General features: G+C 40.1%; 1 protein-coding gene across 1 annotated transcript in view; it reads right to left on the bottom strand.

Moving 5' to 3' along the window:
• The window catches only part of IMPG2 (interphotoreceptor matrix proteoglycan 2), a gene marked incomplete at its 5' end in the record, with an annotated part of 60,265 nt that overhangs the window by 21,472 nt on the left and 24,467 nt on the right, over positions 1–14,326 (bottom strand). Inside the window, 2 exons of the mRNA XM_081196956.1 lie at positions 1,138–1,223; positions 1,713–1,762. Coding sequence (XP_081053082.1) covers positions 1,138–1,223; positions 1,713–1,762 — 136 coding nt within the window. The remainder of the gene's footprint in view (positions 1–1,137; positions 1,224–1,712; positions 1,763–14,326) is intronic.

Genomic DNA, 14,326 nt, shown 5'->3' with positions numbered 1-14,326 from the left:
AAATCAAGGGAGGGAGGTGGGGTTAGGAGAGAAGAAAGAAAATGTATTTGTATCTCTTATTTGTCTTGTAGGCGTAAGGACCAACCAATTTGGATGACTTTTGTCTCCCTTCTAGACTTTTAAGCCTATGAAATACTATCAAACACTGAATAGAAATAGAATTCTTTCTAAATAAAGTGCTGGATTTTCAAAAGTGTCAGCCTTCAAGGATTTGGAAATAAAAACATATGTTACACATCATCTTGGTTACACTTCTGTCATCATCATTGTGATCCCACCTCCCCCCCCCCCCAACAGAGACTCAAGGTTATAAGCTAAAATAGAAACAGCTTAGAAACATATAGAAAGCAACCACTCACACACACACACACACACACACACAATGATCACATAAGATAATTACAATAAAATCACCACAGCAACAACTCTTGCCTTAAAAGCAGTCAGTTTCCCAAAGCCTGTTGGAACAAGGAACACAACAAGGAGCCAGTCTTACTCCTCTAGGTAGGGAGGAAGTTCCAAATTATGGGAGCAGCCACCAAGAAGGCCCTCTCCGAGGTCCCTACCAAGTGTGCCTGTGAGGGTGGTGGGATAGAGAGAGGAACCTCCCCGAAGGTCTCAGGGCCCAGGCAGGTTTGTATTAGGCAATACAGTCTTTCAGATAGCCTTGACCTAAGCCATAAAGGGCTCCATAGGTCATAACCAGCACTTTGAATTGTGCTTGGAAACAGACTGATAGCCATTGGAGCAGTTGTAACAAGGGAGTCATATGCTCACTATAATTTCTAGAGCAGGCTTCCTCAACCTCGGCCCTCCAGATGTTTTGAGACTACAATTCCCATCATCCCTTACCAATAGTCCTGCTAGCTAGGAATCATGGGAGTTGTAGGCCAAAAAATACCTGGGGGCCCGAGGTTGAGAAAGCCTGTTCTAGAGAGTGCCTTAAACATGAAAGACATTTTTACTAAGAAGCATTTTTATTGGTTGGAGTTATTTACTTATTTGTTTCGTTATTTCAGTTTGTGTGCTGTTCTTCCACATAAACTGCTTGACAAATCTAGAAAGGAAAAGTGAATGAAAAGTGAATACAATTTCTTATCCCCAGAACCAGTCTAACAAGGAGCTCATTACACATACTTCTGTGTCTTCAATTTTGTCAGTGGTACTCTCTGAAGGACTCTCAATTGAGACCACATCAGGTGGTGGAACATTGGCAGCTGCATCTAAGGTGGAAAACATGCAATATATACCCTTAGTCAATTAATTCATTGGTAGACAGTATAAACAAAGTTGAAAAAAATGAAATCTGCCAACCTGGGGAAAAAAATGTCTTGAAATGATCGCAAAATTTAAAAATGGTGGTCACTGTGATTCAGTAAAGCTACATCAGACATTTTGTGTTATTTTTATGGTTTGCTTCATGGCAATGTGGCAGGAATAACACTGACTCGAACCTGAGCCACAAAAACACAAATACTGACTTGCCCTACTGCAGCTTAATCATAGCTTTCTGGACACACGCAAATATGCCCCTTCTAATTTCTGATATGGCTAGAGCAGCTCAGTGTCAACATGTACCCACAAGACACCAAAGAAAGGAAAGTGATGAGACCCTGCAATTCTGTGAATAAGGATGTCAATCACTAATTGAAAGCCTCAAGTCTTCTTACTCATTTACTGCAAAATTAACATATGAATAAAGGAGAACAGACCTCTCAATGTGGTAGCATCCCCAGTCGGAGAAGGTGTTGGCAGCCCAAAACTGAGAACCAAAGACAACAAAAGGATTAAGTGCAAAAATTGGATTAAGTTTTCTTTCAAAAACAATCTTGCCCTTAACATGTGTAAGCCTCAGGGACCTTTTAACAAGCTGAGGAGAACTGCTGAATAAAATCCTCACAAAACTTTGCTGGTTCAGGTTGTGTGTGTGGGTATATGTGCATCACTGGTAGGTTGTATTCAGTGGACCCCATAAAACACGAGAGATGCGTGCAGATAAAATATGAGGAGTGCGAAGTTTGGCAATCTCCCACAATGTTTCTGGTACTTTTCCAGCCCCAAAACTTAGTGTGAAAGAGGCAGTGGTCTCTCACTATCCTAGTGTAATAATATCTCACCAGTCACCATTCCATGGTGAGGTGTACTCTGCAACTTGTTCTTGACATAATAAATAATAATAATGATGATGATGATGATGATGATGATGATGATGATGATAATAATAATAATAATAATAATAATAATAATAATAATAATAATGCATTAGTGGTGGATTTATTCTGCTTGAATTGATTATGTGATGCTTCCCCAATGCTACCCACATTATTACTGCCCAGAGAGGCTATCGTACAACATAAACAGGTCAAAAATGAACCAGAACATCTATGTTATGAAAAGTTATGGGATTTCAGAAGGGAGCTACAGGATATGAACTGACTGGAAGGAAATGAAGCAATGTGATTGTCCCAAAACTTTTGTAGGTGCAAACTTTATTGACAGCAAGACCGCACATGACCACTCTGGCAGCATGTGAATAGGGAATAACAACCAGACGTTTGGAGGGGCCCATAGTTCTTTGAATTAATCATAAGAAAGAATTCACTAGCAACAGAAACCCAGTTAAGATTCTCACATTGGGACTATAAATCCCACCTCTTTGTAAGATGGGGTACGGTCCTTTTCCCACGCTGAACACCACACGTACAGAATAACATGATGCATTTTGTCCATGCAATAAATATGCTTGATAGAGATGGTTGCCACAATATTTCCCTCTAGCAACAGGAACTGACCATATTGTCTCCTGACATCTTTAAGTCTACGTTACAGTTCTGCATATATATTGTCATGGCCAATGCCACTTAGTGCAAATGATGGTTAGATTTGCCAACATGTAAGCCAACTCCAGGAATAAATTTATGGACTGTCATGTATAGTCATCATGGAATTTTGGACTTGGAGAAAACTGTTTGAATTTAGGAATCCAGTACTAAAACCAATCCCCATAAATGTTTATCTGGCACCTTCTTCCAGCAAATACATTGCACAACTCCAAGAACAGAGGAAGCTGTGTCGTATTATTTGTCCATCTAGTCCAATACTCTCTGACTGCCAGTGACTCTCTAACATCTCAGGCAAATGTCATTCCTGCTGCCTGATCATCTTTTAACTGGAGATTTCAGGAACTGAACATGAGATTTTATACAACATATTCTTTACCATTGAACTGTGATCCCTCCCTCTTTAAGGCAACTTTTCTGTTGCTGAATTCCTAATAGAAATAGGACCTATTTCCATATTATTAGATTAAATCTAAACAGCCATAATTTAAGCACATTTATTTCATGAGTTTTTAAAATAGCATAAGAATATAATAGCTGTTGGGCCATTTCTTAATGGCAACCCCGTAATTCTTTTTTCTTTGTCAGCAATAAATTAAGCAAATATTCAATCAATTCCTAGAAGGAGAATTAAGAAATATGGCAAACTAATCCAGTCTTGTTTGTGGTTTATCCAGGTTGGATGCTAAAGAACAGCTTTGCGGCAAGATGCACAAATTTAGGACATGTTGATACATGAGACAGTATGATACAGCTTATGGGAACACCAAGATAGGTTAAGTGAGATGTGCTTTCTCCAAATAAAGGAACACCTTTCACATTTTACTGTGAGGAGAGATGAGTGGTTTTTTACTTCATACATTATAAAGGAATGCAGAGGGGAAATGCAAGGGATCAGTACTTCCTCTGTCTCTCCTAAAACCAACCAAGGCACTCCTGATTGAGCTGTGATTTTGAATGGTGTTGTTCTTGTCTAAATCAAACACTATCTTCATCTCTGCACCACACTATATGTGGTTCAAGCAGGACCAGAACAGGCTAAAAGACAAGAAGACACAGCTATTACAAAGTTCACAGGCTGTCATATTGCTGCTGTTTATACATTAGCTTTGATTATTATGTCATTGCAAAACCTAATCATTTATTCTGGCGACCTATTTTCTATTTAAAGAATAGTTTTGATCAAATTACAGCTTTCTCTCTATTAGCAATTTCACTATTAGTTGTATAGATGAAAGTTGGATAGGAAAAGATTATGACAGCAATTGTAGACTCATTAATAGTTTGGAAAAGCTTTTCCTAGAAGAAATGGTAAAATACCCTCTAAATACAGGAGCTTTACTTTCCCATATAATCATGCCTACACCTACTAAATAATAAAGTATAATTTCCAGTGTGACAGAGTAGGGCCAGCCATTAGGCAGAAAGAGATAGACCAGTTCAGAGTTTGGAGAACCACTAAAAGGCAGCAAATTGTCACTTGTTATATTTTTACTACCATGAAAGCCATTTGGATTTTCAAATCTAGATAGAAATTTTGAACTAATTTCACCATGCCTCTGACCCAAGAGGATTCTTCATATTTTTAGACATCTTTTTCTTTCTTCCACATGATTATAGCCTTGTGGTTAAAAAAAATAAATGCACACCATCACTTTCTCAGAGAGAAAAACCATAATTCACCACTAGCTACTTCTCATCTTTAAATGATAGTATTAGAAGCTATGTATGGTTCTTGAAAGAATGATAATAGCTATATTACTAGGAACTTTTTTGATGCAGCAGTCAAGCTGGAAGAGCTTGATAGTAGCCTTAGTTAGGATGTCATTGCATAAACAGTAACCCTTTTTGAGGGAGGAAATAGTTACGTTTGCACAAAATGAACCACCACAGTGTGCATTCTCTCCTGCCATTTGTTTCCTGCTTTCCCGAAGTTTCAAATTTATGGAGGTTTTAGAGTATCCCCAGCTTGCTAAGACCCCTAGATGAACGAGCTGGATCCATGATGCAGAGAGGGAAGACCAAAAATGGTGAATACTGGGCAGAGAGGGGAGAAGGGAAACAGCAACTCTGCCAAGGAAGTAGGTTCGCCCAGTCAGCCATCTTTTGTTGGCAGAGGGAGTGAGACTCTCTCACTAGGAGGCCTAAAATTATTCTCCTGGTCCTGAGTGAGGCCTCCTCATGAGTAGTGGCCTGCTTGTGATTGAAGTAATAAAGACAGGGAATTGACAGGACAGACACATATAAAATAAAAGGGAAGGGGAAAGCACAGAAGGAACACCCTCCATGTCGCCTCATGGCCAGAGAGGGAACCAGGAATCTCAGAGAAGAAACTGAGTGATGATAACTTCCCTGCTACTGAAGCAAATGGGGCCTGAGCCTCGTTCTACACTTCCTTTTCTCACAATATGTAAAAGACAAATGATATAAAATGAAATCCAGGAGGTAACTTATGCTAAGGGCATTATCTGAACTCTTGCTAAAAAGGTCTTTTAATATTGATGAAATATTTTAAATATTCCTATCCCACCTTTCCAAATAAAATTTCCAAGGTGGCTTTCAATATAGTTTAAAACAAAAATTTATTACAACTGCAGCTGTAGAAGGAACAACATCATCTTTTCCCAATAGCAATGGATCCTACATAAACCATTTAACAACCACCAAATCACTGAAAGCCACTGAAACCATAGGAAAACACTTTTTTTAACCTGCTGCCCCCCACCCCACATCATTAAAGGTGTTACTATGCAAACTGATTGGTACAACTAAGGTACCAGCACTGAGAAGACCTGATTAGCCATCCCATCTCTCCACAGAAAATAATATAGAAAACAAATGTTTACAGTCAAATAGTCTTGTTTGTTTTAATTCACAATGAAGGAGAAGAGAGCTGTAGGGTTTTAAAAAATCAACAACAAAATAACAACTAGAAGTGTTTATGTAACTTTTAGTATTATGCAATGTAATGTTGTTATATTTAAAGTAAAAAAAATGTTAAGGGGGAAATCACATGGAATGTAAGAGGTAACAAATTTATCCCTAAATGCATCCTGAAGCCAATGACGTAACTTCTGGACAAAACCTGGTCTATTTAATTGCCTAATTTTTCTCTTTAGAGTTCAACTATATCACAAAATTAAACAGTGGTGCTTTATTGGTTCAGAGGGGACATAACACACCACAAACTTTTATTTCTCTTGCAGAATGGGAATTCTTGTGAAAGCTCAGATCAAGGTATAGGGGTCCCCAGATATTGAAAATAAAATATCTACTACCTGTTTAAATTAAAATATGGATCAACATATATTTTCTTTTTCCTTTGTTCTACCCTTGCTGCAGAACACAGAACTGGTGAGGTGGATTTTACCTTCAGTTAAGTTTGTCCAACCCAACAACTTCAGTGAGAAAAATTTGGTCCATGGAGTTCCTATCATAACTTACTTATAGATAAAATGATAAATAACAATACTATAATATCTATTGCCTACCTGCATAAATGAAGCTCTGGATCAGCTTGGCTGAGTATTAAGCAAAATATTAAAAATGTATTAAATGTATAAGCAGATTTTTGTAAACAATAGAGACCTAAGTACAGAGAACAGAGAACTTCAGTCACCTAGGCGTATGCAACACTGTTAAGGTTTGGAGCTCAGGCAACCTCACCAATAGACAAATTCCATAGTAAGTGTAGCCATGCTTCTACTGAAAACCTGAAGGAATCTGCATGTTAATTTTTACAGAGATTTCCAGTTATGAGGTAAAAATATTCTCTTCAAAAAGGAAACAGGCAAACTGTCCTGCAATGTCATTGTACCCCGTTTACTTTACCAAGGGTGAAACAACTCAGGTAAATGCATAGTTTGGACTATTAGCATGCTTAATATTTCTATTTTACATACCACCTTGAGGGGAACTAATTGGGACTGGGACCTTCATGAGGGCAGAGTGGTCTTCTAACACTTCAATCACATAGTAAAATCCTGACAAATATCCCGCCCCCAATAGCTGCTATTTGTGTTGGCAGCTTCCCTCACAACACAAAAAGCAGCTTTTGGGGAGGGATTTTCACTAGGATCAGATCATGAAGGTAAAGGTTTTTGTTTTGTTTTTTAAATCCCCTTCATCATGACTCCACCTTGATTTTTCTCCTGCTGCTATTTAAAGTAGAGAAATTTAGCATGAAAGTTATACTCTGCTCTACAATTATTTTCAGAGTAGATAATTGTTTTATTTTTATGATATGCCAGTCAGGTCAGCAAGGGCTGTTTCCCACACTGGCCCCAATTCATCCAAAACTAGGCTGCAATCCTAAGAACACGTGCTTGGGAGTAAGTTCCATTGAACTCAGTGGGACTTACTTCTGAGTAAGACGCGCACAAGATTGCTCTGTCAGTCTAAAATTTTGCTTGTCACTGATTGTCAACCGTTGAGATTCCTGCATTGCAGGGAGTTGGACTGGTTTGGTCCTCAGGGTCCCATCCAACTCTACAATTCTGTGATTCTAAAAGGGGAATGTACTGTACCATGAAAAAACACAAGTATTTAAGCTAGAAGCATATTTTGGATCTGTACTGAAGTCTCCTGGGGTAAACACTGTAAGATTAAACACATGTGATAGAGCTTCAAGGTTCTAACTTTAGGTGGATCAGAGCCACAGTGTAATATTTTTGGGAAGCCACAGAAAGGCTTCACACCTTTTTTTCTAGAAAGGCATTTCTAGGCTGTTTCTGGATTCTCATGGAGAAAACAGCTGTCAAAAGCATAGGAGAAGGGCCAGCACTCAGTGGCCGCTGCTCTGCATGTAGAAGGTTCCAGATTCAATCCCTAGTATTTCCAGATAGGCTGGGAGAAAGCCCTGCCTGAAATCCTGGACAGTTGCTGCCACTCAGTGTAAAGCAGATTCCTATATTCCTTAGCTCCCAGACTGCTGGAAAATCTAAATTCAGTTGGTTCAGTGCTGCAGGGTTACTAATTGCTCCGGATTACGGGCATTGTCGGGGTTACTGACAATGTGTGATGCACATTGTCAGGCAGAAGACATGGGATCATTATTGAATCCCACCCTATCAGCAGAACGCCTGTACAAGGACTGCCACTTGTGCAACAGGGCTTTTCCCACACTCCTTCCCCTGTACCCCCAAAATTGGCAGGGCGGGGTGGGAGACCCCTCAGAACAGTGAGGAGGTTAGCTGAGGGGAATTGTTTCATTGGGCAACCTGCAATGCTTGTGCAGACGAAGCATTCATCATAGCACAATGTTTAATTTTACCTTTAGCCTTTGTATCTCCTATTATCAAAAAGTGGTAAGATACTTTGAATTTGCAATATAAGGTGCGTTCCAAGTTGCCATATTTCCAAAAAACTGGCTTGCCATACATCTGGATTTCCCCAGACATTTTTTTGGCGATCGGACACTGCTTCTGACTACAGTATTCTGAGTATGTCCAGGAAATTCCAGCCATATGGCAACCCTTAAAGCACCTGATATCCTTTGTAATTAAATGAATGGGAAATAACTCATTTTTGCATTGGGCTTATCAACTATTAAACATTACCTTTCAAAAATCTGAGATATAAATAAAAGAGCCCCCAGCCCCTCTTTTAAGATTAGACAATACTTCTCTTAAGTTTACATTCAATTATAATAAGGGATATCCAGTGTTAGTTAGCATTTAGGTCTGAGTATGACTAACTCTGGATTCCACACACTTAGCCATTTATATTCCATGTTTAATCCAATGAATTTACAAGGTGGATTGCAGATAAAGAAAACAATTATAAATCAATGAAAGAACATACAAACTTCCAAGTAAAACAACTACAACCAATAACATGAGCAGCATCAACAAAACACCAAATAAAACAACAGCAGAAGCAGTATATTCATTAAAATCTGACGTGAATAAAGCCGTTTTAGGCTTGCCAAAACCTCAAAAGAGTGGGCACTAGTCAGGCCATGCTACAGCTATCTGGTAACGTATCTTGCATGCTGTTTTCGTCGTGTGTTGCATGTGGGGCTGCCCTTGAATACATTTCAGAAATTAGAGGTAGCAGTTAGCACACAACTGCTAAATTAATAACCAAGGCCAGATATATAGAGCACATCTAGCCAGTCTTGGAACAGCTGTTCTAGTTCCTAATCCTTTCCCAGGCCTAAGTTAAGGTGCTAGTTTTTATCTTTAAAAGGACTATACAATATTAACTGCCCTTCTCCCACATGATTCTGCCAAATAATGGATTTCTTCTGCAGAGACATTTCTTCAGTTTTCCCCACCTACTGTGGTAAGAAGGTTGGTGCAAGGTGCTCTCCATATTTACCCAAGCTTTTATGCTGTGGAGTCTTGTATTGTTTCAATATTATTCTTGCCTTCTGTTTTTTTACCTCTACTGCTACTGTTTTTTTATGCCGGTTTATATTGTTTTTATGTATTTATTGTAATGTTTTGTTTTTGTTTTTGTTAGCTGCCCTGAAAAACTGACATAGAAATAGTACAAAAATAATCATGAGCGTAGAAGCTAGCCATTTTATTATCTGCTTAAATTCTATAATATAATCATAAGGCCAAAATTTGAAAAGCTATGTGTTGGAGCATAAAGTCAAAAATACCTCAGCATATACACATTAAACACACATCAACAACAATAATAGATGAAAATCCTCAACTGCTATTTCAAGATCACCAAGAAAATCAGAGGCTGCAAACAGTAAGTTAAGGAACTATTTGCCATTTGCGAGTAAACCACTAGTACTCTAGGTTACTTCAAAGGGAAACAGCCATAGCTCAATGGTAGAGCAAATTCTTAGAATGCAGAAAATTGTTGGTTCAACCCCTGACGTATACATGTGGGGCTGAGAAAGATGCCTGTCTGAAACCCCAATGAGTTGGTTGGGATGTAGACAATACAGTGGTACCTCAGGTTACATACGCTTAAGAACTTTGCTTCAGGATGAGAACAGAAATTGTGCAGCGGCGGCGCAGCAGCAGCAGGAGGCCCCATTAGCTAAAGTGGTGCTTCAGGTTAAGAACAGTTTCAGGTGAAGAACAGACCTCCAGAACAAATTAAGTTCTTAACCTGAGGTACCACTGTACTGAACTAGGTCTGGACCACTGGTCTGAGTCAGTATAAGGCAACTTCCTATGTTTTGCAAATCAGGAAAGAATGAATGTTTGTTGATGTTTGTTTGGCTTATGTGGTGTGAGAACCAGGACACTGAATTGTCCAAGGGAAGGCCCAATTTTAACCTTCGCCTCCCAAAGTTTCATAGTATTTGTTCTGAAACGAATGTACTCTCTTAGCATTTATTAACCATACATGACGTTCTAAAATCCCACACCTGATTTTTCTAATTGTAATTGCAGAGGGTGGGGTTGTATTTAATAGAATTCTTCCATTCTGGCCACAATCACAATTTTGCGACATTACGCAACATTTAGAGGGCTAACAACCTATGTTTCCCACGCTTTGCAAATGCTGCATAGATCTGTGTTTTAAATGCTGCTGGCGCCTGTTTTGGTTAAATAGTGAGTCAAGATCTATATGCCTTTCTGAATTCAGGCAGTCAGCTGTTTTTTGTTTGCTTTTTGTTTTGTAGTTCCTTACATAGGTAGGATTTTGGGGTTAATTGGCATTCCCCAATTATTTCCCAATGACATCTACAATCTCCTATAGTGCAAATCCATTTCAGAACAAAGAAGTCATAATCAGCGGCCCATGTTGTTATTTATTTAAGCATCTTCAGTGTGCATGGTGTTTCATACAGTATAAAAGGGCAGATCCCTGCCCCAAGGAGCTTATAACAAGAAATGTCAGAGCAGTCTTGCTGGATTAGACCAAAGTTCCATCTAGTTGGTGATCACAGTGGCTAACCAAATGCCTGCAGGAAACCCACAGGAAGACACGAGCTAAATAGCACTCTTCATCTAAAATTCAACACAGAGTAAACAACAAAGGAGGAAAGGGGAGGCTGGACCTTCCTAGATAGGGCATTCTAGGTGGAATGTGCCACTGCAGAGAAAACCCTGCTCTTCATCACAGACAACAGCAGAGATGCTCTGAGGATCTTAACTGAAGAGGAAGCAGGTTTTCTTTCAAGAAGGGCTGGACCAAGACATTTTGGTGCTTGAGGCAAAGCACAAAATGGTCCTCCCTCTCCACTAGGGAAGAAGGGATGAGTGAAGAGATATATCAGGAACAACGGATGGGGGAGAGAAAGATCTCCATTGGGATCTGCTGCCCCTGTGGATTTTGCTGCCTGAGGTAGTAACCTCACCTTGCCTCACAGGTGGGCCAGCCCTGCCTTCAAGTATCTCAGGGCCAGATCGGTTAGAAGCTAGACAACCATCTTATGAGTCAGCACTCTTCATCTTTGGAGTAAAAACAAAAATTAAGTCAATTGCTTCCCACTCCCCACAAGAATCCACAGGTGCTTATTTGATTTCAATAACAATTTCGAGCTTTCATTATGACATAGATTATATAGCAAGGTATGAAGGCAAAGTTTATGATTTGGTGTGCAGTACTAAATATATTGCCATTTTTTCTTTTAAGTGTAAGGCTTTTTTACCCTGAACACCATTTCCCATTTAAATTATACATGTGTATAGAAGGATACAAAGCCTAATTAAAAAAATAATAATCAATACTGATTTAAGGACTTGGTCTTCTACAACTTTTAAAGAGCCAAGTCTCTTTCTACATTCATGAAACATCAGTTATATTGGAACATACTTTCATCCTAGTGTTGCGAAATAGTCAGTAAAACCAACTGAGCTATTCCTGGAAGTAAGTTATGCAATAAAAACAAAACATCTTCATTTTCTAGCTACTCCAAAACTATCCAGTACACAATAATTAGCTGAAATCACCTATGCACAACTATTTTCCCAAGTCCGGGTGAGATTTTATGAGGTGCTAAGGGAGACATACCCAAAGCTGTAGTTTTATAACATTGTGCCAGACTTTTTTTTGTAGAACAACTGTTTTAAGAGTATGAAAACAAGGCGAAAACAAAGGCTTTCCACAAAGCATTTTAAGTTGATTTGCCACCTTAATTTATATGTCCTTTAAGTTTGAACCCTTCCCTTTGATCTCTAGAAGTTAAATATTTGAGTGGCAGGTTGGGTACCTCTCAACTCTCATGCACAAGGCAAAGTAAAGTGGCTACCTTATACAGGAGACACTGTTGTGTGGGGTGTGGCAGCAAGGAGTCGAAGGACAGATCTGTGAGTGCCCCACACAACCCTTCCCATGGCTCTCAGGCGCAGAGGAGGATGCTGTCTGGCCACCAGTGTTGAACTAAAATTCAACTGCCATTGAAAGGGGGTGTGTGCACCATCTTGTCCTTTGAATCGGGCATAAAAATATCTTGGGCCTGCCCTGCTCATGCATGTATGTCATGGCTGGGCAACCTTTTTGAAATTGAGGACTGCATCGTGTCAGGGGGAAAGTCGTTGGGGCCATTTAGAAATGGTGAGCAGAGCCAAAGTGCATGTGAATAACTGATTTCCCTCCTTATCTCCCTCTGACACATCACCCACCCATTCAGAGAGACACAAAAGCACACAAGCAAGATCCATCCATTCAGGCACATAACCCATTCATCCATTCTCTCTTCCATTCTTCTTTCTCTCTCACACACACACACAGCCACCAGGCCTGTGTGGGGTGGGGGCAGCCAGTTACACTTGCCCCGAGCCTTGGAGGGCTAAGCTGGCTGGGGATGGGCACCAGGAGCCTGCCAGACTTACACTATCATGCAAAGAACACCCTGGGCCTTCCAGCCGACTGGGGACATCTGCCTCAGGCAAGCTCTGTACGGGCCTGTCCTCATCCCTTCACAGAAACACAAAACACCAAGCCAACTTGCCGATGCACAAGATCCTCACTTTCCAAATCTGGAGCCAGCTTGAGAGCTCTGCCACTATATTTCAGGTCACTAGTCCAACCACCATGTTGCCACTGGAGATAGAGAAGAGCAGGCAGGCAATGCAGGACCTCTTCCCATTGTCCTCTCCATAGTCTGCCCTCTGAGAGTGGTAAGGGAGCAATCAGTCTTGAAATGTTCATAGTATTTAAGAGTGCAGTTGGCCATCTCTGCTCTGTGGTCGGCATTCTTGAGCGTGGCTGTTGGAGCATCTCTTTGGCACCTACACTCAAAGGGCAGAAAAAGGAGTGTGCACAATAACTAGACACCTTCTCTTTGAAACCCCCATATTTTAGTTAAATCTTCTCATTGGAAAACTTCTAAATGCATTCATGTGGACATCAAATGCCAGTGAACTGCTTCCTTTCCATTCCATCTCCCCAATGGCCTATCCACATAGGATTGTATCCAATGGTATCACTGTTGACAATCAGAACAGCAGAACAGGGTCAGAGTCAGAGTCAGCAGAACAGGGGTCTGCAGAACAGGGGGTGAATAAATTTCCAGCTGTTCTGTTTTCCCCAAGCTTCCCAAATGTGCTCTTCAGGGTCCTCCAACCATCTAGAACAGATTCAAGAGTGTGAGGGAGCTTCAGTGGGGAGGGGTATCTAAAAAAATGGCCTCTTTCCCCATTCTGCTGACTGTCAGCTGAGCAACACTGTTGGATACACCCGAAAGTAAATTCTTGTGGAAATTGCATCAGTTGTGAAATTATAAATATTCGTAAGGGGTTCCTTGCCCCAAAGGAAACTGATATAGTCAGTGCGTTTATAAACTGCTTCAAAAGCCACTACAGGACAGACTACTGCTGAGTAAATACATCAGAGTAAGGTAAGACAGGAAATGAAGCTTTTTGTGAAAATAGATGTGTTACAAGCACACCAAGTGCATCTCTGTTTTCTTCAATGAAATGTTGGAGAGTATGGTAGCCACATTTGGCACCTGCCTAGTATCTGGTGTAAGAAGTGAAAACAACACATCTGCTAACACTTGCACATGCTTGGAGATGCATGCATCCCCTTCACACTTGGTGCATGTTGGACACATAATACAGCTGCCACACAGCATGTGAATCTGCTGCGATCTCAATTATTGGAATGGCAACTATACTGAAGTTAATTCTACTTCAGACATATTTATTTTCTTCTCTTAGCTGCTCTTTGAAAAAGAGCAGCTTTTCCTGTCATGTTTAATAGAAAGCAGCATGATTTCTTGACATCTAAATGCAGTTCTGATTCCTTAGTTACAATGCCAGTTTATTGCTCCATGGAATGTCTGGACTTGGAAGCCATCCCTGGCTGCCTCCTGATTTTTGGGGGGTGGGGATGGACCAAGTATTGGAATTTTAGCCTTGCAAACAGAGTCCAACCTCTCAGCACTTGAGTACACATGTCCCAGTACTTCAAAAAATAATGACACTATAAAAATTCCTTTAAAAATTAGTTGAAGTTGTTTCTCACACAAGAAAAATAGCTGGTTTCAAACAACTCCGCGTTTGAAGTGCTCTTGTTCTCTCCAGGACAGGCCTCAACTTAGACAGATCTTTTGTGGTCAAGAT

Source organism: Podarcis bocagei (genome assembly GCF_964188305.1).
Source record: "Podarcis bocagei genome assembly, chromosome: 6".
Classification (NCBI taxonomy): Eukaryota; Metazoa; Chordata; class Lepidosauria; order Squamata; family Lacertidae; genus Podarcis; species Podarcis bocagei.
The sequence above is the reverse complement of the archived record's forward strand: the minus strand, read 5'-3'. Positions and strand labels throughout refer to the sequence as shown.